At 41.8% G+C, this 22,817-nt stretch overlaps 1 protein-coding gene and 1 pseudogene across 10 annotated transcripts in view; both read left to right on the forward strand.

Moving 5' to 3' along the window:
- Nucleotides 1-22,817, forward strand: part of IP6K1 (inositol hexakisphosphate kinase 1) — a 76,856-nt gene that overhangs the window by 50,370 nt on the left and 3,669 nt on the right. For 4 of the 9 annotated variants that reach the window (XM_082639628.1, XM_082639629.1, XM_082639630.1 and 1 more), the window contains exons 2-5: nt 5,060-5,410; nt 18,008-18,218; nt 20,012-20,193; nt 22,315-22,490. In XM_082639628.1, coding sequence (XP_082495754.1) covers nt 5,188-5,410; nt 18,008-18,218; nt 20,012-20,193; nt 22,315-22,490 — 792 coding nt within the window. In that variant the 5' untranslated portion in view covers nt 5,060-5,187. The remainder of the gene's footprint in view (nt 1-5,059; nt 5,411-18,007; nt 18,219-20,011; nt 20,194-22,314; nt 22,491-22,817) is intronic. The other 5 variants (XM_082639635.1, XM_082639636.1, XM_082639633.1 and 2 more) reach the window with 2 other exon arrangements.
- Nucleotides 9,589-10,467, forward strand: LOC309814163 (aminoacyl tRNA synthase complex-interacting multifunctional protein 2-like; annotated as a pseudogene). Its single transcript has one exon. The product of its transcript is annotated as an aminoacyl tRNA synthase complex-interacting multifunctional protein 2-like (transcript).

A 22,817-nucleotide genomic window follows, 5' to 3' on the forward strand; every position in this document is an offset into this window, starting at 1 on the left:
CCAGCATAGAGGTCTGTATCTGTAGGAATTCCACCTTTCCAGAGAAAAATCTTTATGTTACCTGGGAAGTAGACAAGACAGGTAACTTGGAAACATATTTACATGGGAACACATCTACACAGAAAAGTGAAACTTGGCCATGATTTCTGTAGTGATGCAGGTCTAAGATGCCACATAGCGAAAAAGAGTACCATTTAAAAGGTTTTCCCCAGGGAAAACCTTTGGAGTTTTGTTTACAAAACCAAACCAAACCAAAAACATATTCTGGTAGGGAGCTTTTTTTGGTTTGTTTTTAGTTTAAAAACTAACAGTGAAACTCATGGCAGTGAAACCAGAGTCCCTCATGATTGCTGTTATGTGATATTTTTGATACTTTGTAGCTTTTAAAGAATTCACAAGTTTTTCTTTTTTTATATATTTTTATTTTTATATATTTTATTTATTTCAAAAAAATTTTTTATATTTTATTTATTTTTGGCTGTGTTGGGTCTTTGTTGCTGCGTGCGGACTTTCTCTAGTTGTGGCGAGCGGGGGCTACCCTGTTGTGGTGTGCAGGCTTTTCATTGCAGTGGCTTCTCTTGTTGTGGAGCACAGGCTCTAGGTGCACGGACTCAGTAGTTGTGGCTCGTGGGCTCTAGAGCTCAGGCTCAGAGTTGTGGTGCACGGCTCAGTGGCTCCGCGGCATGTGGGATCTTCTTCCTGGACCACAGCTTGAAGCCGTGTCCCCTGCATTGGCAGGTGGATTCTTAACCACTGCCCCACCAAGGAAGTCCCTTCTTTATTTTTTTGGCTGCGTCAGGTCTTATTACAGCGTGTGGGATCTTTTCGTTGCAGCACGCGGGCTTCTCTCCAGTTGTGGCACGTCGGCTTCTCTCTAGTTGTGGCGTGTGGGTTTTCTCTCTCTAGTTGTGGCGCGTGGGTTTTAGAGCGCCTGGGCTCTGTAGTTTGCGGCACGCAGGCTCTCTGGTTGAGGCGCGCGAACCCAGTAGTTGTGGTGCATGGGCTTAGTTCCCCCGCGGCATGTGGGTGGGACCTTAGTTCCCCAACCAGGGGTTGAACCCACGTGCCCTGCGTTGGAAAGCGTATTGTTTACCACTGGACCACCAGGGAAGTCCCCACAAGTTTTTCTTTATGTTAGTAGTTTCTTAAGTCTAGAAGAGACTGCAGAAGCTATTGACACCTTGAATGGCATAAACTACTTGAAATCAGGTCAGTGTATTTGCAGAGGACAGTCTGCAAAATCTTTGAGAATTACTTACACTCTGGGAAATATGATTTATTGACTACATGGTATTTAGCTCCGTTTGTAAAAAAAAAAATAATAATAATGAGCAGTAAGGTCCTGAAGTGGCAAGAGTATAAATTTCTTTTATGGTCTGCCTCCTGTTGAAGCATAGTAGAATCAATTCTAAACTAATTATTTGGATATTTGGACAGGTTCATTTCTACGTGTGAGAGAATGAATTTTCTGTTGGTCAGGTTCTTTTTTAGTATCTTGGTACCAGCGCTATGGACCAGACATAATTCACATTCTCTGCCTTCAGGGACACTTTAAAGATTATAGAGCAACATTTTTCATTTTAGGGCTTATGGAGAATATGCCCTTTGTCATTAGTGAAAGAGCTTGTTCTTCAGTTGTTGGAAGTTTCCTTGTTGTCATCAGAAAACAGTTAGTGACCTCTTTATGTGCAAAGTGTATTAACTGGAGATCTGGGGATTTTGATGCAACTATTTCTGTCCTTTCATTTATGATGGTTTTGACTGCAAGTGACAGAACATCCTAGTGCGACTGGCTTAAAGCATAAAGGGAAATGTATTTTTGTTACACAACAGGATATCTAGTACTTTAGTGACAGCAGCATGGGCCCTGATTGTTTCTTCCTGTTCTGTATGCTCAGCATGTTGGCCTTGTCTTAGGCAAGTATCTTTTAGAGTCACAAGGTGGCTGCAGTAGTCTCACATATCACGTGCAGACAGAATAATATCCTGAGGAAGAGGAGGTACCCCTCTCTCGTGTTAAGAGCAAGGTGTATTTTCCCAGAGAATCCCTGGCCAACTTCTCCTCATCTCATTGGGAAGAAGAGAGTCACATGCTTTTTCCTAAATGAGCTCGTAAGAACTGAGGTACTGTTCAAGATTCTCCCTGAGCTAGAATGGAATTTCGCATTCCCTTGAGGTTTGGCTGCCTGAACAAGATTGGGACTCTATTAGGAAAGGAATAGTGGAGACAGACACCATCATCCATAGCCCTCTCAGTCCACGGTTTTTACAGCGGGCCTTGGTGGACACCAGACTTCAGGAACGACCTCTGGTTGTTTATCAAAAAGTCAGAGCTTTTGCTATTTCCAGAACTTTCAAGGCTGGGCAGTAGGTGAGTCAAGCCCAAGCCCTTCACCTACGTCGGCATATCCCACAGGGTTGGCAGTGGGCATGTCTTCATGAGGAAACTTGAAGTTTCTTACTTCAAGTGACATACAAGGCTCCACACCTTGTAGGCCAGGGGTTGAGAGAGTTCTTCACAGAGGTTGAGAGAGTTCTGGGCACTTCCACTTTTTCAGGTTCCCAGTTTATTTAAAAAGAAATGCCAAATCAGAGCTATAGAAATGTGGTATATTTTACATGTTTACTTCTAAGAAAATATTTCAAACACAAAAATAGTACCATGACTTTATGTAGACATCAACGGGAAACAAAATATCAAAAGTCTACATCTGACTGGAGATTGAACTTCTTCCTTTCAGTCCTGTGGGGGCTGCAGAGGATGCCACGGATCTCTCAGAGTCCAGGGAACGGCCCTAATGTCCAACTCTTCTGGGGCACTTGGCACTGTTGACCCCTCTCCTAAACCAGATACGCACTGACCCAGGCTAGAAAGTCTGGCACCTTTTTGGTATCCCATCTGTGGTCAGAGGCAATCCCAGGGTGAAGAGGAGCCGGGGCAGGAGCCGATTGACATTGCTAACTAGAGTCCACTGCCACAGTGGGCACCTCTAGGAACCCTGAGATAAGCCTTCCGCAATTGCTTCCTGCCCCCACTTTCTGCCCTAAGCACTGCCACTGTGCTTTCATATTTTATTTTCATATTGTTGTGCTTTTACTCACTGTGGTCCTTTTCCTGGAATTATTTTAATTCATTCTAACAAACCTCATTTTGAGTACTACTGTGTGCCAGGAACTGCCTTGGATCCTAGATGGAGTTAAGAGAGAATGGTTTGGTGGTGGTGGTGACAGATGACAAAATAGATGACAGTACAGTGATTTATTGCTGCCTTAGAGTTGGCACAGGGTGCCGTAGGAGTCGCAGAGGTGTTCATCGAACTCTTGTTTCAAGAGAATGGAGTCTCAAAAAACTCCCTGGGGCAGGGAGTTGCCTTATCCTATCCTGAAGGAGGACTAAAAAATGAATAGCTTTAAAGTGGTGCTCATCTGTTTGTGGGAGTGGGAATGGAGAATAATTTATTTTTGTTGATAGTGGTGAAATAGAACATAGTTTCCTGGGCAGCTTTGGATTAAGAAAATTTTGCAGTTTTGCAACAGTGTTCTTGTATAGCTCATTTTGCCCATAATTATGAGGTTCAGAAAAAAAAATAGTTTATTGGCTCTTGCATATAAAACCATATTTCTGCTCTATATTTTCTTTTTCTTTTTTAGTCTTGATCTTTCAGATGTTGTCTTGCCTACTACATTCCTTTTTAATTTTTTAAAAAATTTTATTGAAGTATAGTTTATTTACAATGTTGTGTTAATTTTTTCTGTACAGCCAAGTGACTCAGTTATACATATATATATGTTCTTTTTCATATTCTTTTCCATTATGGTTTATCACAGGATATTGAATATAGTGCCCTGTGCTGTACAGTAAGACCTTGTTTATCTGTTCTGTATATAATAGTTTGCCTCTGCTAATCCCAAACTCCCAATCCTTCCCTCCCCGACCCCCGCTACCTACTACATTCCTAGTTTTTAAAATATATTCAGTATTAAGTTGCCCACTATATTAACGTTCTTGAGAGAAGACTGACATTAAAAGGAGGTTATTTAAGTACAAAGAGCTTTTCTTTGTCCCTAGAGTCAAACAGAAAGGGAAGCTATGTAGTACTAGACATGGTCATAAATTGATGGCCATAGATTTAAAGTAGAAGAAATATGAAGCCTGAATTCCTTTCAGAAAAGCAAAACATTTTTTAAAAATATTTATTTATTTATTTTGGCTGTGCCAGGTCTTATTTGTGGCACGTGGGATCTTCGTTGCAGCATGTTTTTTCGTTGTGGCATGCAGGATCTTTTAGTTGTGGCATGAGGGCTCTTAGTTGCGGCATGCAGACATCTTAGTTGCGGCACATGGTCTTCTTAGTTCCGGCATGTGAACTCTTAGTTGCAGCATGCATGTGGGGGGGATCTAGTTCCCCCGCCAGGAATCAAACCCAGGCCCCCTGCATTGGGAGCATGGAGTCTTACCCACTGGACCACCAGGAAGTCACCAAACAAAACCTTTTTATGCTTCTGCAACTCAGGAAGGAATGGCTTTCCCTGTCTGGTCCTTGGCACCTTCAGCAGAAAAGTTGGGAATCTAGAGTGACCTGATTTCTCAGGCAAAAACCCTTCCTTTGAGTCAGGGAGAGACCCTTACCAGTACTGAGTATTGTGAGAAATCCAAATAGAGTGAGTTGGTGTTGCTTTCTGTTTTTTTCTTGAGCTCTTAACTGAATGTGAAGTAAACAGGGATAGTTGGCTTCCTGATGGCTATAACATACTGTAGCTCTAAAATCAAATCCTTTAGAGAACTTAGAAGGGATCTGAGAACTAGGAAAGGAAGAGAATAAGGGCTTCTGTGCATAAAAAGACAGATGGATGGAGGAGACCAAAATTACATCATTCAACAGAAATTGACTCAGCTACCTCTCATGCATCAGGCAGTGTTGTACATACTGGGGAACACATAGCAGGGAACAAGACAGAATCCCTGTTTTTCCTCAGGAGTGGGTATTCTGTGAACTCCAGGGAAACTGTAGCTTGCCTGGTGTTTTGATTCCCTCTTTTCCTCTCTTCCCTCTGTTAGGAGAGAAGAATAAACTGAACAGACTCTGACCGTTGGTTTTCAGCTCGCCAGGACCTTCTACCTAGCTCTCCTTTCGTGGCTCATGTGCTGCATCCTCTGCTTTCAGTGTGCAACTGGCCCCCAACGCAATGTGTGTTTGTCAAACCATGGAAGTGGGGCAGTATGGCAAGAACGCAAGTCGGGCCGGAGACCGGGGAGTCCTCCTAGAGCCCTTCATCCACCAGGTGGGCGGACACAGCAGCATGATGCGCTACGACGACCACACTGTGTGCAAGCCCCTCATCTCCCGGGAGCAGCGCTTCTACGAGTCCCTCCCTCCCGAAATGAAGGAGTTCACCCCTGAGTACAAAGGTCAGTCACTGGCCAGTTTGGAGATGGCAGCAGCTTATAGGCCCTCAGCTCAGTTTTCCTTGTTCTGATGGCCATGTGGTGTGATTGTAGGTCTCTGTTGTCTCAAAGCAGCAGAGTCACTTTGTTAAGCAAAATTTGAAGCTGAAAGCATCAGCAAGGTCTTTAGATCTTGAAAATTGAATTCATTGATAGGTAAACCTGAGAAGAATTCACAGCATTAAGTCCCATTGGTGAAGAGCACGCTGTTGTCAAGGAGGTTTCCCTGTTTGCTGGAATGGTCTAGGAGAGAAGGGGCAGCACTTATCTGGTCCCAGAGGAGGAAGATTTGGATGCTTTCCAGGCTAAGGCGATGAGACAGCTGTCGAGGAGGCTCTGTGGAGCTTGTGTATGTATGTGCTGGGGGATGAATTGATGGTAAGAAATCTACAGAAGGACTGGGGCCTGGAGGGTCCTAACTTTTAAAGGAAAAATAATCTGTTTTAAAATGTAAATTAACTTTATAGACTAGAACCCCGTGAATATATACCAGAATTTAAGGTACTTGATTTTGAAATCTGATTTTTGTCGCTATGTTTATATATTTTTATGATTGTCCCTCATGTGTAAGTTAAGTTTTTTGTGTTCTGTTTTTTGTTTTGTTTTGGCTGTGCCACATGGCTTGCGGGATCTTAGTTCCCTGATGGGGAATTGAACCCAGGCCACTGAAGTAAAAGCACCGAGTTCTAACCACTGGACTGCCAGGGAATTCCCTGTGTTCTGGGTTTTTTTGTTTGTTTGTTTGTTTTAATTTATTTATTTTTGGTTGCATTGGGTCTTTGTTGCTGTGCACAGGCTTTCTCTAGTTGCGGCGAGCAGGGGCTACTCTTCGCTGCAGTGCGTGGGCTTCTCATTGTGGTGGCTTCTCTTGTTGCTGAGTACGGGCTCTAGGTGCATGGGCTTCAGTAGTTGTGGCGTGCGGGCTTCAGTAGTTGTGGCTCACGGGCTATAGAGCGCAGGCTCAGTAGTTGTGGCTCAAGGGTTCTAGAGCGCAGGCTCAGTAGTTGTGGCGCACGGGCTTAGTTGCTCCGTGGCATGTGGGATCCTCCGGGACCAGGGCTCGAACCTGTGTCCCCAATGTTGGCCAAGCGGATTCTAAACCACTACCACTACCAGGGAAGCCCCTGTGTTCTGTTTTTTAACTTTTCCAAAGCAGTATGAATTCAGTCATGTTTATACCACCCTTTACTTGGGGGATCCTCGATTTAGAAAAACCAATCCATATTGGTATTGACTTTTGTTTCCTTAAATCTTTAATTGTGGTGAAATATACATAACATAAACATTTTTTAAATTATTTATTTATTTTTGGCTGCATTGGGTCTTCGTTGCTGTGCGCGGGTTTCCTCTAGTTGCAGTGAGCGGGGGCTACTCTTTGTTGCGTTGCGCAGGCTTCGCATTGTGGTGGCTTCTCTTGTTGCGGAGCACGGACTGTAGGTGCACAGGCTTCAGTAGTTGTAGTGCGCAGACTCTAGATTGCAGGCTCAGTAGGTGTGGCGCACGGGCTTAGTTGCTCCGCAGCATGTGGAATCGTCCCAGACCAGGGCTTGAACCCATGTCCCCTGCACTGGCAGGTGGATTCTTTTTTTTTTTTTTTTTTTGCGGTACGCGGGCCTTTCACTGTTGTGGCCTCTCCCGTTGTGGAGCACAGTCTCCGGACAAGCAGGCTCAGCGGCCATGGCTCACGGGCCCAGCCGCTCCGCGGCATGTGGGATCTTCCCGGACTGGGGCACGAACCCGTGTCCCCTGCATCGGCAGGCGGACTCTCAATCACTGCACCACCAGGGAAGCCCCGACAGGTGGATTCTTAACCACTGCACCATCAGGAAAGTCCACATAACATAAAATTTAACTTTTTTTTTTTAAAGTGGATGCACCTTGTCTTTTTTTTAATTGAAGTATAATTGATTTACAATGTTTGTTCATTTCTGCTGTACAGCAAAATTTACCTTTTTTTTTTTTTTTTTTTTTTTTTTTTTTTTTTTTCTTTTTGCGGTATGCGGGCCTCTCACTGTTGTGGCCTCTCCCGTTGCGGAGCACAGGCTCCGGATGCGCAGGCCCAGCGGCCATGGCTCACGGGCCCAGCCGCTCCGCGGCATATGGGATCCTCCCGGACCGGGGCACGAACCCGTGTCCCCTGCATCGGCAGGCGGACTCTCAACCACTGCGCCACCAGGGAGGCCCAAAATTTACCATTTTTAAGTGTATAATTTAGCGGCATTAAATACACTCACAGTGCTATATACCATTACTATTATCTATTTCCAGAACTTTTACATCATCTCAAAATCTCTGTACCCATTAAATAACTCCCCATTTCCCTCTCACCTGAACCCCTGGTACCCTCTAATCTACTTTCTGTCTCTACAAATTTGCTTATTGTAGATATTTCATACAAGTGGAATCATGTAACGTTTCTCCTTTGGGTCTGGCTTATTTCACTTAGGATAATGTTTTCAGGGTTCATCCACCTTGTAGCATGTGTCAGAACTTCATTTGTTTTTATGGCTGAATACTATTCCAGTGTAAATATATGCCACATTTTGTTTATCCGTTCATCTGTTGATGGACACTTGGGTTGTTTCCACCTTTTGGCTATTGTGAATAATGCTTCTGTGAGTATTTATCTGAGTCTCTGTTTCCAGTTCTTTTGAGTATATAGGAGTGGAATTGCTGAATCATATGGTAATTCTGTGTTTAACTTTTTTGAGGAACTATCGAACTGTTTTCCATAGCGGCTGTACCATTTGACATTCTTCCCAACAGTGTTCCTATTTCTCCACATCCTTACAAACCCTTATTTTCCATTAAAAAAAAAATTATAGCCACCCTAGTAGGTGTGAAGTGGTGTCTCATTGTTTTGTTTTGATATGCATTTTCTTTTTTTTTCTTTTTTTTTTTTTTTTTTTTTTTGCGGTATGCGGGTCTCTCACTGCTGTGGCCTCTCCCGCCTCGGAGCACAGGCTCTGGACGCGCAGGCTCAGCGGCCACGGCTCACGGGCCCAGCCGCTCCGCGGCACATGGGATCCTCCCAGACCGGGGCACGAACCCGTATCCCCTGCATCGGCAGGCGGACTCTCAACCACTGCGCCACCAGGGAGGCCCTGATATGCATTTTCTTAATGATTAATGAATGATGTTGATGTGCCATTGGCCATTTGTGTATCTTCTCTGGAGAAATATCTGTTCAAGTCCTTTGTGCAGTTTTGAATTGTATGGTTTGTTATTATTTTCAAAACAGAATCAGAATAATATTGAATTTGGAGGAATAAATATTCTAAGGCTGCAAAACGAGAGAGAAGCCAGAATCACACACACTGCTGTCCCTAAGTGGCTAAGAAACAACAGTTATAAATGCTTTATAAATGTCGCTTTAGCCACCTACTCATCCACATTCAACACATCCATGGCCAAATATTCTGCTATAAATATGCCAAAACCAGAAAGAGAAGTACAAGCCCTGTTAACTCATGGAGTTCTTCTGATGCTCAGGGAAAAAATACCCCTTAAAATGGAGTTGAGCCCCTGGCTCCAAAGAAATGTTTTCTAAATCACAACCACCAGAATTGGGACAAGTTAGAATTTCAAGGTGCCACCCAGGGAAGGATTGTCAGTCATATATTGGTTCAGTTTTTCCCCCAACCTTCTCTCAGACTGGGGAACCAGAAGTCTTTAAAAGCCATAGCAAATCCTTAGTATCTACGTGATTTTTTTTTCCTCAGGCTGCATTTTCACTAGGGAAGAATAAATACACTTTCTCAAAAATACAATTAAACTAAAATTGATCTCTTCTTTTTAAGTCAAATGAAGTCCAGTTTATTCAGAGAAAATGGAAGATATGATGGGTCCAATTCATGTATTTCAAAGACTGATACCATAGGGTTTTTACCTTTTTTTGTTTTGTTTTTGGCTGCACCACGTGGCATGTGGGATCTTGGTTCCCTGACCAGGGATCAAACCCGTGCCACCTGCAGTGGAAGCATGGAATCTTAACCACAAGACTGCCAGGGAAGTCATTTACTTTTTATTTTGAAATAAATTTAAAATCACAGAAAAGTTGCAAAAATAATAAGAGCTCCTCTAATGGTTCCATGATGCCGATGTACCAAGTAAAGTCCTGTCACTGTATGGCTCACCTCTCTGTGTAGATGCACGTACTGGCTCCCCAGTGTGCATGGCAGGACCATCAGCCCCGTGCTAGATGCAGGAAGAGTCTTTAACCTCTTGAGTTCCGCCAAGATACTTTATTTTTTCCACCAAGGTGATATTCTAAAGTATCTGTATGAATTGAAAGCTGCAGTCAATGGTCTCTCCAAGATGATTCAGATGCCAGATGTGGATTTGGATATTAGCAACATAATCCAAGTTGATGAACCCACTGCTTTAGCTACCAATGCATTGGGCTTAAATTCAGTGTTTGGAAGAGACTACAGGGCACTGAAAGACATCTAGATCAACACAAACCCAGCCTCCCCTCCCTTCCTCTCTCTATGCTTGTGTTGCACTGGCTGCTCTGTGACCACTAGAGTCCTCTCTACTGTTCACACACATTCAGCAGTCAAGAGCACGCCAGAAAACCTTCTTAAGTGCTGGGTTTTACTCTTAATTTGGAAGAATGTGCTAAAGACTCAGATGAAGTTCGGTATCCAAATGATGTATCCCGTTGAAGGAGAAGGGAACATGCACATTTTCTGTTTTCTGTTTGGCCAGAAGCATAATGCTGTAAGTTTAACCCTTATAGATAGCTGGGTAGATAGAGCTATTTTTCAGCTAGAAGAGGGAAGCCACTGTGTTCTGCTCCATGAATTCAGCTTTTGGGAAGAGCTCCTGGCTTCTTGGGAATGTACTCACTGTGGCAGAAATTGTGCTGTGGTCTGTTCTCCAGCAGACAGGAGGCTGCAGTGTGATGGTGCCAGCCAATGTGCAGAAGTGGATGAGGGCCTGTGAAAACCTGGGCCTTTTTAACACTGCCCTTAAGTTCCTTAAGTGAACTTCAGTACCTGATTTTAAAGGGTTTAGATTTTAAGTATGATGCTGTGTCATGCCGATTATTAGTAAAGGGACTTATACTAAAATCAGAGTCTTTACTTAGGCTGGTTGTCTAGTATCAATAAGCAAAAGCATCATTAAAAAATACATAACCGTAGTATAATTTATAATTACCAAAGCCAGGAAAGGAACATTGGTATAATACTATTAACTAATCCGTACATTTTGTTCAAATTTTGGCTGTTTTTCCACTTATAAATTTATTTATTTATTTTTGGCTGCATTGAGTCTTCATTGCTGTGCACGGGCTTTCTCTAGTTGTGACGAGTGGGGGCTACTCTTCATTGCGGTGTGCGGGCTTCTCATTGCAGTGGCTTCTCTTGTTGTGGAGCATGGGCTCTAGGTGCGCAGGCTTCAGTAGTGTGGCATGTGGGCTCAGCAGTTATGGTTCGTGGGCTCTAGAGTACAGGCTCAGTAGTTGTAGCACATGGGCTTAGTTGCTCTGCGGCATGTGGGATCTTCCCGGACCAGGGCTCGAACCCATGTCCCCTGCATTGGCAGGCAGGTTCTTAACCACTGCGCCAGCAGGGAAGCTCCCCCCATCATTTTTGACTATTGCTTTACTTACAGTTACTGAAAGATCTTCCAGGCTTGTCTTGTATTTTTCCTGTCCCGATTCAGGAACCAAATACTTCTGCAACAAGCTCTTCTTCCTTTTAGGAATGGTATTTAGAAAAAACAAGACCTTGGTGCTAGATGTTCTGATTGCTACTGGAATATCTTTGCATTTAGCCCCTTTGAATACACAGGTTTAGAAAATAAATGTATTAATACTAACCCACAATTACACATCTATTTCTTGATTGCCAGAAGTACAGGTATTTTTAAAACTCAGCTAAGGAAAAATGCCAGTAATATTCTATATTATGGCAGTAGGTTTGAAGAGGGATTTTCATTTATTTCGTATGACCAGCGGTAGTTATCAAGTGTTACTTCTTTTTTAAAAAAATATTTTATTTTATTTTATTTCATTTCATTTCATTTCATTTCATTTCATTCCATTCCATTCCATTCCATTCCATTCCATTCCATTCCATTCCATTCCAGTTTGTTGGGTCTTCGTTGCTGCGTGTGGGCCTTCTCTAGTTGCAGCCAGCAGGGGCTACTCTTCGTTGCAGTGCATAGGTTTCTCATTGTGGTGGCCTCTCTTGTTGCGGAGCATGAGCTCTAGGCACGCAGGCTTCAGTAGTTGTGGCACATGGGCTCTGTAGTTGTGGCTCGCGGACTCTAGAGCTCAGGCTCAGCAGCTGTGGTGCACGGGCTTAGTTGCTCTGCGGCATGTGGGATCTTCCCGGACCAGGGATCAAACCCATGTCCCCTGCATTGGACTCCTAACCACTGCTCCACCAGGGAAATCCCAAGTGTTACTTCTTTTTTTTTAAATTTTTTTGCGGTATGCGGGCCTCTCACTGTTGTGGCCTCTCCCGTTGCGGAGCACAGGCTCCAGACGCGCAGGCTCAGCGGCCATGGCTCACGGGCCCAGCCACTCCACAGCATGTGGGATCTTCCCGGACCGGGGCACGAACCCGTGTTCCCTGCATCGGCAGGCGGACTCTCAAACACTGCACTACCAGGGAAGCCCCTCAAGTGTTACTTCTTAATAGTACTAAATATGAGGTTCTAGGCTTCTATATAGTTATTCAAAACTTTGCCTCATTCATTTTTCAGTTACCAGTACTTAACTGAGCATCTACTAGATGCCAGGCCCTGTGCTCATTAGCGTAAAAGACAAAAAAGGCCCATACCTTTATAGAGCTTACACGCTAGTGTGAGAAATAAAGAATAAACAAATTATAGACAAAACAGTTATAGATTGTGATAAGTACTTTGAATAAAATAAGTCAGGTTCTGTAATTGAAAATAATAAAGCTTCCAAAACAGAGCACTTGATATAGAATGATCAGGGAAGGAGTGTCTGGGGAGACTTAAAGGACTGAAGGATGAGGAGCAGCTGTGGGCAAAGGACAATGGAAAGAACATTCCAAGCTTCCACTCATAAACAAAAGCCCTGAGGTAAAAAACAACAACTAGTTTTAAGAACTAGTCTACCTCTTTTTGCCAGTTAAGAATTAAGAAACAAAAGCAATTATACTCCAATAAAGATGTTAAAAAAAAAAGTTAAGAAACAACCCTATTCATAAATGGTCAAAGGAATTGAATAAACATTTTTCCAGAATAGATACACAAATGGCCAATAAGTACATGAAAAGGTAATCAGCATCATTAGTCATTAGGGAAATGAAAATCTAAACCACAATAGAGACTACTCACAACCAGTGGGTGGCTATTAAAAAGAGAGAAAACTAACACAACATTGTAAAGCAACTATATTCCAATAAAAATTAATTTGAATAAATAAAAATACATTAAAAGAAAGAAGGAAAAGAAAGGAAGGAAGACAGGAAGGAAGAAAGAAAGAGTGGCAAAGATATGGAGAAATAGGAACATTGCTGGTAGGAATGTCAAATGGTACAGCCACTATGGAAAAACAGTTTGACAGTTCCTCAAAAAGTTAAACACAGAACTACCATATGATTCAGCAGTTCCACTCCTAGGTATATACTCAAAAGAATTGGAAATAGAGACTCAAACAGATACTTGTAATACTCACAGAAGCATTATTTACAATAGCCAAAAGGTGGAAACAACCCAAGTGTTTGATTGGGTTGAACAGACGAACGGATAAACAAAATGTGGCATATATTTACACTGGAATAGTATTCAGCCATAAAAACAAATGAAGTTCTGACACATGCTACAAGGTGGATGAACCTTGAAAACATTATGCTAAGTGAAATAAGCCAGACCCCAAAGAACAAACATTACATGATTCCACTTGTACGAAATATCTACAGTAGGCAAATTTGTAGAGACAGAAAGTAGATTAGAGGGTACCAGGGTTTCAGGTGAGAGGGAAATGGGGAGTTATTTAATGGGTACAGAGATTTCGTTTGAGGTGATATCAAAGTTCTGGAAATAGATAACGAAAGTGGTTATACAACATTGTGAACGTACTTAATGCCACTGAATTTTACATTTAAAAATGGTTAAAATGACAAATTTATGTTAAATATGTTTTTACCACAACTTTAAAAAGTAAAGTGTATTAAAAATCCCCCAAAAACCTCTACCCAAATGTAATTCTCTGTGTTTAAGCCAATCTTAGAAATGCCAAGAAAATTAGGGCTTATATCAAATGAAGTAAAGGACCATTGATTTTCTTTTTCCTACCTGAATTCTTTCTAGGTGTGAGTAATGAGGTTAAAAAAAAAATCAGGATAAAAAAATATATATTTTTTAAACTAGTGGTAGGTTGCGTGGCTCATTTAATTACCAGATCTTACCCACTCTTGGAAGGCTCTTCTTCCTGTTCTACCCATAGCATAACCATTTCTCCCTTCATCAGTTATGATGCTCTGTGTCAAGGTGCTCAGTGGTATGTGTCTGCAGAGAATTAAAGGTTTCCATTATAGCTTTAGATGGCCCTGCAAGACAAAAAGAAATTTTAAAGGAGGGAATGATACATTTGAGTATATAAAATTAAAAAGTTTTATCAAAATACACTTCTAAAGAAAATTAAGAGCTATTTACATCACGTAAAACTGACCGAGGATTTGTTTCTAGAATGTGTGTGTGTGTGTATGCAATTCAAAGTCAATAGGAAAAAAGACAATTCAGTAGGAAAATGAGCAAAAATCAAGAAAATCAATGAAAACTGAAGACCAAAGGCTAGGATAAATCTCTAGCCAGACTGATTAGGAAAAAGAAAAGACATAAATTTCCAATATCAGAAATGACAGATGTGGGACTTCCCTGGCAGTCCAGTGATGAAGACTTCACCTTCCAATGCAGGGGATGTGGGTTCGATCCCTGGTTGGGGACCTAAGATCCCACATGCTTCATGTAGAAGCAATATTGTAACAAATTCAATAAAGACTTTAAAAATGGTCCACATCAAAAAAGAAATCTTAAAAAAAAAGACAGATGTGTCATCACTACAGTTTCTACCAATATTTAAAAAAATAAAAATATTATGAACAACTTTATGCCAGTAAATTCTACAACTTAGATGAAATAGACAATTTATTGCAACACACAAACTATGAAAACTCACTCAAGAAGAAATGAATAATCTGAATAGCCCTATGTAGTAAACAAATTGAAATTGGAATTTAAAGCATTCTAGCAAAGAAAACTCCAGGCCCACACAACTTCACTGGTGAATTCTACCAAATATTTAAGAAATACTACACAAACTCTTCCAAAAAGTTGAAGCAGGAATACATCTCTACTCATTCTATAAGGCCATTACAAGAAAATTAATGTCCTAGATGAACCTAAATTTAAAAAATTTGAACAAGATTTTAGCAAATTGAATCCAAGAATATATTAAAAGGACAGTATGTCGTGACCAAGTAGGGTTTAGCATAGGAGTAATGCAGGGTAGGTTTAACATTCAAAAGTTAATGTAATTGACCATATCAATAAACTAAAAAAAGAAAAATCATATGATTATCTCAGTAAATGCAGAAAAAGTACTTGACAGTATCCAACATACATTCTTTTTTTAAATTTATTTTACTGAAGTATAGTTTATTTACAATGCTATGTTAATTTCTGCTGTACAGCAAAGTGATTCAGTTATACATATATGTACATTCTTTTTCATATTCTTTTCCATTATGATTTATCACAGGATATTGAATATAGTTCCCTGTGCTATACAGTAGGATCTTGTTATTTAATCATTCTATATATAATAGTTTGCATCTGCTAATCCCGAACTCCCAATCCATCCCTCCCCCCCCACCCCCACAAGTCTGTTCTCTATGTGTGTGAGTCTGTTTCTGTTTCGTATTGTAGGAAAGTTCGTGTCATATTTTAGATTCCACATGTAAGTGATATCATATGGTATTTGTCTTTCTGACTTACGTCACTTAGTATAACAGTCTGTAGGTCCATCAGTATTACTGCAAATGGCATTATTTCATTCTTTTTTATGGCTGAGTAATAGTCCGTTGTCTATATGTACCACATCTTTATCCATTCATTTAGGTTGTTTCCATGTCTTGGCTATTGTGAATAGTGCTGCTGTGAACATAGAGGTGCATGCATCTTTTTGAATTACAGTTTTGTCCAGATATATGCCCAGGAGTGGGATTGCTGAATCATCTGGCAACTCTAGTTTTTTGAAGAACCTCCATACTGTTCTCCATAGTGGCTGCACCAATTTACATTACCAGCAACAATGTAGGAGGGTTCCCTTTTCTCCACACCCTGTCCAGCATTTGTTATTTGTACATTTTTTAATGATGGCCATTCTGACTGGTGTGAGGTGGTACCTCGTTGTAGTTTTGATTTGCATTTCTCTAATAATTAGCCATGTTGAGCATCTTTTCATGTACCTGTTGGCCATCTGTATCAACATCCATTCTTGATAAAACAACAAGAGTAACAAAACTCTTAGCAAAGTGGGTATGGAAAGAAAGTTTCTCAAACCTGATAGAAGGCATCTATGAAAACCTACAGCTAGCTTCCTACTCAGTGATGAGACAGTTGCTTTAACCCCTAAGATCAGGAACGAGACAAGAATGTCCATGCTCTCCATTTCTAGTTGACATATAACTTGGAGGTTCTGGCCAGCGCAGTTAGGCAAGAAAATGAAATAATAAAAGACATCCAGATTGGAAAGGAAGAAGTAAAACTGTCTTTATTTTCAGACAACGTAGAATTCTGTCTTCAGCCAAACTATTAGTTGAGTGTTGGAGTAGAATAAAGTCCTACAAAGGACTCAGAAAATTGACCTCCTGAACACTCTTTCTTAGGAAGTTACTTGAAGATGTATTCCACTCAAATAAGGAGGAAACCAAGAAAGAAGGGAAAAGGAGAGGACATAGAAGGAACAATTCTCACTCTGGTTACCTGCAGCAAGGAGGGGCCCAGCATGGGAGCTGTGTGGCAGGCCTGGTGGACACTCTAGATGAGAGTACGAGGGGGAGCCCAGGAAACAAAGAATATTGTAGACCAGAGGGCATTCAAACTTGAACATAACTGAAGCTCTGGAAAAGACAAAGAGAAGAAGTTACAAAGGCAAAAACCTGTAGGAGGGGCAGTCATCTATGTAAGGAAGCCAGGACACAGTTGTGAAGCTCACTAAAGTGAGGTGTACATTTAAGCAATGTAATGAGAAGGTAAGAAAAAAGAATCTATTTCACCTTAATGTCTTAAGGATTTTTTTTCCTAAAAGAGACCAAGAATTGGGGCAATGCCCTCCTGGAGAAGGAAATGGGCCAAAGAGAAGGATATTCTTGGTCTGGCATACTGACATATTCCGAAATGCTTCTCACTGATTCTCACATAATGCTGATATTGCCCACCAAGAGTGTAAAACGAGGAGTGTAGCTGACAGAGAGTTGGATATGGAAGTTAGATGAAGGGCAGCCTAGACCTTTTTAAGAACAAATAACAAAAAACTCCTTGATTTCTAGGTATTTTGTTTCAACTAGTTTGGTAATGATCCAGAAGAAATTATGAAAACCTGTTTGATAAAAATGGACACAACAAACTGTTTTGCATGAGTACAGCACAGAAAATAGGTGTTTCAACTTAGGAATGCTGGTGGTTTGGTGAGGCAGAAGTTCTGCCTGTTGAGCTTAGAATAGCCTGATGTTCAGTGTCGGCAGAAGACATATTTTGGGGACTGTCTTTGAGAAGTCTTGATGTCTCTCTATGTGACATTGTCAGGCAGAAGGAAACCAGATCTAGAGGAGGACATAGGAAATGACAGCATCATAGAGCAGTTAAGTAGAGGGTTAAATTATGTCAAGTGTAGATGTCACCTAGAAAATACAGTTCTTTTGAATGGTACAGAAGGCAATAGTTGAAAGTGAGAGGATGGGCTTCCCTGGTGGCTCAGTGGTTACGAATCCGCCTGCCAATGCAGGGGGCACGGGTTCGAGCCCTGGTCCGGGAAGATCCCGCATGCCGCAGAGCAACTTAGCCCGTGCACCACAACTACTGAGCCCGTGCTCTAGAGCCCGTGAGCCACGACTACTGAGCCCACATGTACAACTACTGAGCCCAAGCACCTAGAGCCTGTGCTTCTCAACAAGAGAAGCCACAGTGATGAGAACCCCCACGCACCCCAATGAAGAGTAGCCCCCGCTTGCCACAACTAGAGAAAGCCCGTGCGCAGCAACGAGGACTCAACGCAGCCATAAATAAATAAATAAATAAATTTATTAAAAAGGAAAAAAAGAAAGTGAGAGGGTTAGACAAGAGAATGGGAAATATATATAGATTTATCCAAAATCAAAGGTAAATAGTGGACTTAGAATGGGGGATTAGTGGTTAGCTATGTTTTGGAAAGATGTCTACTAGTCATTGTTCCTACAGTTGATTCAGGGCAGGTGATGTCAGTGGGCTGAGGGACAGCAAGTGCCAGCAGTCTGAACTGAAGGGACCCAATCTCTGTAGACATTTGTTGACTGGCTGCCTTTTTTTCTCCAACAGGAGTGGTATCAGTCTGCTTTGAGGGGGACAGTGATGGTTACATCAACTTGGTGGCCTACCCTTATGTGGAAAGTGAGACCGTGGAGCAGGATGACACACCAGAGCGGGAGCAACCTCGGCGTAAGCACTCTCGCCGGAGCCTGCACCGGTCAGGCAGTGGCAGTGACCACAGGGAGGAGAAAGCCAGCCTGTCCCTTGAAACCTCAGAGAGGTAAGGGGATGGTAAGCAGGACTGGTGGTTCATGTCTGGTCCTGATATACTCAGAATATCTCTAGAGTCCTGATACATCACGGGGAAGTAAGGCTCAAGGTTGGGGGAAGGTGGCTGATGTTCTTAGGCCACCCACATAGGTGCAGGCTGCCGCCTGTATGTCACATCACCCCAGTGATGTCTCCTTCTGAGTATGGCTGTAGCTAGTCAAGAGAGAATGAAGTTCCTTCAGCTTTTTGGAAACAAGGACACCCTGTTTTTTCCAGCTGTGTTATGTCTCGCACCCCCAAGACAGAGGTGGAAATGCATTGGTCCACGATGAGGTTCCAGCTCCTTGCTCACCTGCAGGGTGTCAGAGCCCAAAGGCAATGAGTGGCATCCAGACTAGTGTTCCTTAAGGGTTTGGGTGTCAGATCTCTCTGAGACTCTGATATCAGCTATTAATCCTTTCCCTGAATCTGAAGTTCAGTTTATTGCATTGGAAATTGATTTTTCTTGTAGATTAGGAAAATAGTCTACAAAGAATTATTTTTCTTCATATATCATGCAAAAAAATGTGAACCCCGACAAGGGTGGCCATAATCAAAAGGATAGACAATAAAAGTTTTGATGAGGATATGGAGAAATTGGAACCCTCCTACACTGCTGATGGGAATGTAAAATAGTGCAGCCATTCTGGAAAACAATTAGGCAGTTTTTCAAAAAGTTAAACCTGGCAGCTGCACTCCTAGGTATATGCCCAAGAGAATTGAAGAAATATATTCACACATAAAATTTGTACACAAATGTTTATAGCAGCATTATTCCTAATAGCCAAAAATGGAAACAATCTGAGTGTCCATCAGTTGGTGAATGGATAAATTAAATGTGGTATATCTATAAAATAGAATATTACTCAGCAATAAAAAGGGATGGAGTACTGACACGTGATACAACATGGATGAACCTTGAAAACATTTATGTTAAATGAAAGAAACCAGTCACAGAAAACCACATATTATATGGTTCCATTTATATAAGATGTTCAGAATAGGCAAATTCATCGTTTCTGTCCAAGAGACAGAAGGCAAAGTCATTGGGTGCCAGGAACTGAGGGGGAGGGATAGATGGGAAGTGACTGCTAATGGTGATAAGGTCTGTTTTTGGGGTGATGAAAATTCCTAAAAATTAGATAGTGGTGATGTTTTATAACCTCATGAATATACTAAAAAAAAAAACCCAAAAAACTGAATTGTAAAAAAAATAAAACTAATGTAAATAAAAAATGAGCGTTTTGAACCAAAGTGAAATTAAAATTGTATGATTAAATTACTTTATATATATTTAATATAACTCAAAAATAAGTTTCAGTGAGGGAATTCCCTGGCAGTCCAGTGGTTAGGACTCGGCACTTTCACAGCCGAGGGCCTGGGTTTGATCCCTCATCCAGGAACTAAGATCCTGCAAGCTGTGCGGCATGGCCAAAAAAAAAAAAAAAAATTCAGTGAATAGAATGCTCTGTGACTTGACCTAGAAGTTGGAATTGGGACTTTTCTTAGATGTGGCAGCACATAGTTTGTCTCTGACATCAGATCAGATCAGTTTAGCAGCACAGGCTGCACACCCTAGCTCCTTAGTACTTATGCCATTTACTCACTTTAATGGGCTCATGCATCTGGGCCCTGTGTCACCCCTCAGGAAGGTCTATGCATGGCACATTAGACTTGATCCAGGCCTTCCCCACCCTGTGTAGTGAGACCCCAGAGGGTGACTTGTCTGAGCCCCTTAGCAATGGGTATGTTCTTCCTTCTTAGCCCCCAGGAGGCAAAGACTCCGAAGGTGGAGCTACACAGCCACTCGGACGTCCCTTTCCAGATGCTGGATGGCAACAGCGGTCTGAGTTCGGAGAAGATCAGCCACAACCCTTGGAGCCTGCGCTGTCACAAACAGCAGCTGAGCCGCATGCGCTCCGAGTCCAAGGACCGAAAGCTCTACAGTATCCTTGTTACTGCTTCTCCAGCAGTGCCTGCTACTGGGACCATGAGTCCTGTGTCAAGGCACCTACCAGTACCATGGCCAGCGCCCTCTCTGTTCAGGGGCTCATCTTTTGTTCTCATCTCCCTTTTCCATAGGCTCTTCTTCCCTCTTTGTCCTTCTTATTTTCATCAACATGTTGTTTTTTTCCTGCGTTTTGGGGCTGGTAAGACTGAAACTTAAACTTGGTAGTCTAGAAGAGTGCTGTCCAATAGAACTGTCTGTGTCAATGGAAGTATTCTGAATCTGTGCTGAAATTTGTGGTAGCCACTAGCCACACTGTAACTGAAATGTGGCTGCTGTGACTGAGTTACTGAATTTTTAATTTATTTAATTAATTAAAATCTAAATTTAAATCACCAGGCATAGATAGTGGCTACCATATTTATCAGTGCATGTCTAGAATTGGGGGGGAGGGGTGTGTGTGCGCGTGTGCATATGTACACGTGTACACGTGTGTATTTCTCCCCTCCCAAAAGATAATAATTAAAAAGTAATATGTTTGACTTTAGTATGTTTTTTCTAAAGATAAACACTATACCTGTGCAATATAAAACAGTTTTTTAAGATACCAAAGGTAAAAAAGTATTATGAAATAGGAATTCTTAAAATCATTTAGTGTTTTGAAGCAGTAGACAATAAATAAATCTTACTGAGAAACTGAGGGGAAGTATGCTGAGCGCTTCATATGTACTTACTCAATTTCCTAAGTCTTTTGAGGGAGGAACTGTTATGATTTCCGTTTACAGACGAGTAAATGGAAGCACAGGGTGGTTAAGTGTTGTGCTCAGAGCCAGTGAGTGGCCGAAGCAGGATCCAGTGCTCTCAGGCATTGTGAGATATTTCTGCAACCTTCTTTGAGTTTTACTGTCACTTGTTTATAGCTTATAGCAGGTGATGAGACTAGTGAAAAGCCATATTTAATGATTTTTTTATGTTATTCCTTAAAGAATTAGGGGATATTAAAAATATTCATCATCAGAGTGATGCTGAGGGTCTTATCCTCCAAGACCATATGATTGCTGCATAGTCCCAAATATGGAATTGAGGGCTAGGCTGTGAGCCCTGATGACTTTTGGCAGACATGACAGGTCTGTACCTTTAAGATTGTTGCAGACAGGAGATGTAGATGAGGACATGGATATAATGCCAGGAGGCCAGGACCACAGAGCCATTTTAAGCAGAAGGTCCTAGAAGTACTAAGGGATAAGTTTAAATATATGGTCCACTGGTTTGAAGTTTAGTCAGAAAATGGCAAGATAGAAATTTAAATCCAGATTTTTCTAAAGATTCCTGTTTGGGAATGTTAAATCTGATTTATCATTTTTGTAGTAGTGCTACAAAGGAAGTTCCTTACTACTTAGGCCTGAATGAGACACTGGATTGAGCAGGGCCTTGGTTTACTGATGGTGCCAGAGATGTATGTGAAACTGCCAAATCTTCTTTGGTTTATTTATGTATGCCTGCAAGACAGGTCTAAAGAATAAAATAAAAATGATGATATCAACAAATGTGGTATATACATACAATGAAAAATTAGTCAGCCATAAAAAAGAATGAAATTTTGTCACATGCTACAATATGGATGAACCTTGAAAACAATTTGCTAAGCGAAAGAGCCAGATACAAAAGGACAAATATTACATGATGCCACTTATATGAAGTACCTAGAACAGGCAAATTCATAGAGACAGAAAGTAGATAGTGGTTATGGGGGCAGGGGAGGGGGGAATGGGAGTTACTGTTTAATGGGTACAGTCTCTAATTTCTATTTGGGAAGATGAAAAAGTTTTGGAGATTGGATGGTGGTGATGGTTGCACAATAATATGAATGTACTTAACGCTACTGAACTGTATACTTAAAAATGGTTAAAATGATAAGTGTTACATGTATTTTACCACAACAAAAAAATTTTTTAAAGAAATAATAAGCCAGTGGTTTGAAATCCACATTTGAGAGTTTGTGAGGTGAATACAGATTACATTAGAAGGGAATACCTCCTTTGATAGAAAAACTGGATTGTGCTTTTCTGGCTGGGGCTGATGGTGAGTTTGGTGGTTATTCCCCTTGACTGTGGCCCAGAGTTCCTCCTGCTTGAGAACGTGGTGCACCACTTCAAGTACCCCTGTGTGCTGGACCTGAAGATGGGCACCCGGCAGCATGGTGATGATGCATCAGCTGAGAAGGCAGCCCGGCAGATGCAGAAGTGCGAGCAAAGTACGTCAGCTACGCTGGGTGTCAGAGTCTGTGGCATGCAGGTGAGTCATCCTTGGTGAGAGCCTAGGTGCTCCTGCTTGCATGTTTTGGGTTGTGTGTGTGTCTGCCCGCTATCCGAGCCAGGTGTCCTCCTGGCCCACAGTGGTCCAGAATCTCCTCCAAGAGGGTGAGTCCCCTACAGGGTGCTGAGTGCGTTTTTGTAGACATGTTCTCTGAGCCCTCTTGTCCTTACCTGGGGACCTTGGTCTGGGCTCCAGTGCAGAACCACTGTGAGAGCCTGTTGCCTTGATATTGGGGCAACTAAGACTCTTGTCTGTCAGCAAGATAATTCCTAGTTTGAGTCCAGCTGGTCTCCTGGGGCAACGTGG

This window comes from Mesoplodon mirus (assembly GCF_964341445.2).
Source record: "Mesoplodon mirus genome assembly, chromosome: 12".
Classification (NCBI taxonomy): Eukaryota; Metazoa; Chordata; class Mammalia; order Artiodactyla; family Ziphiidae; genus Mesoplodon; species Mesoplodon mirus.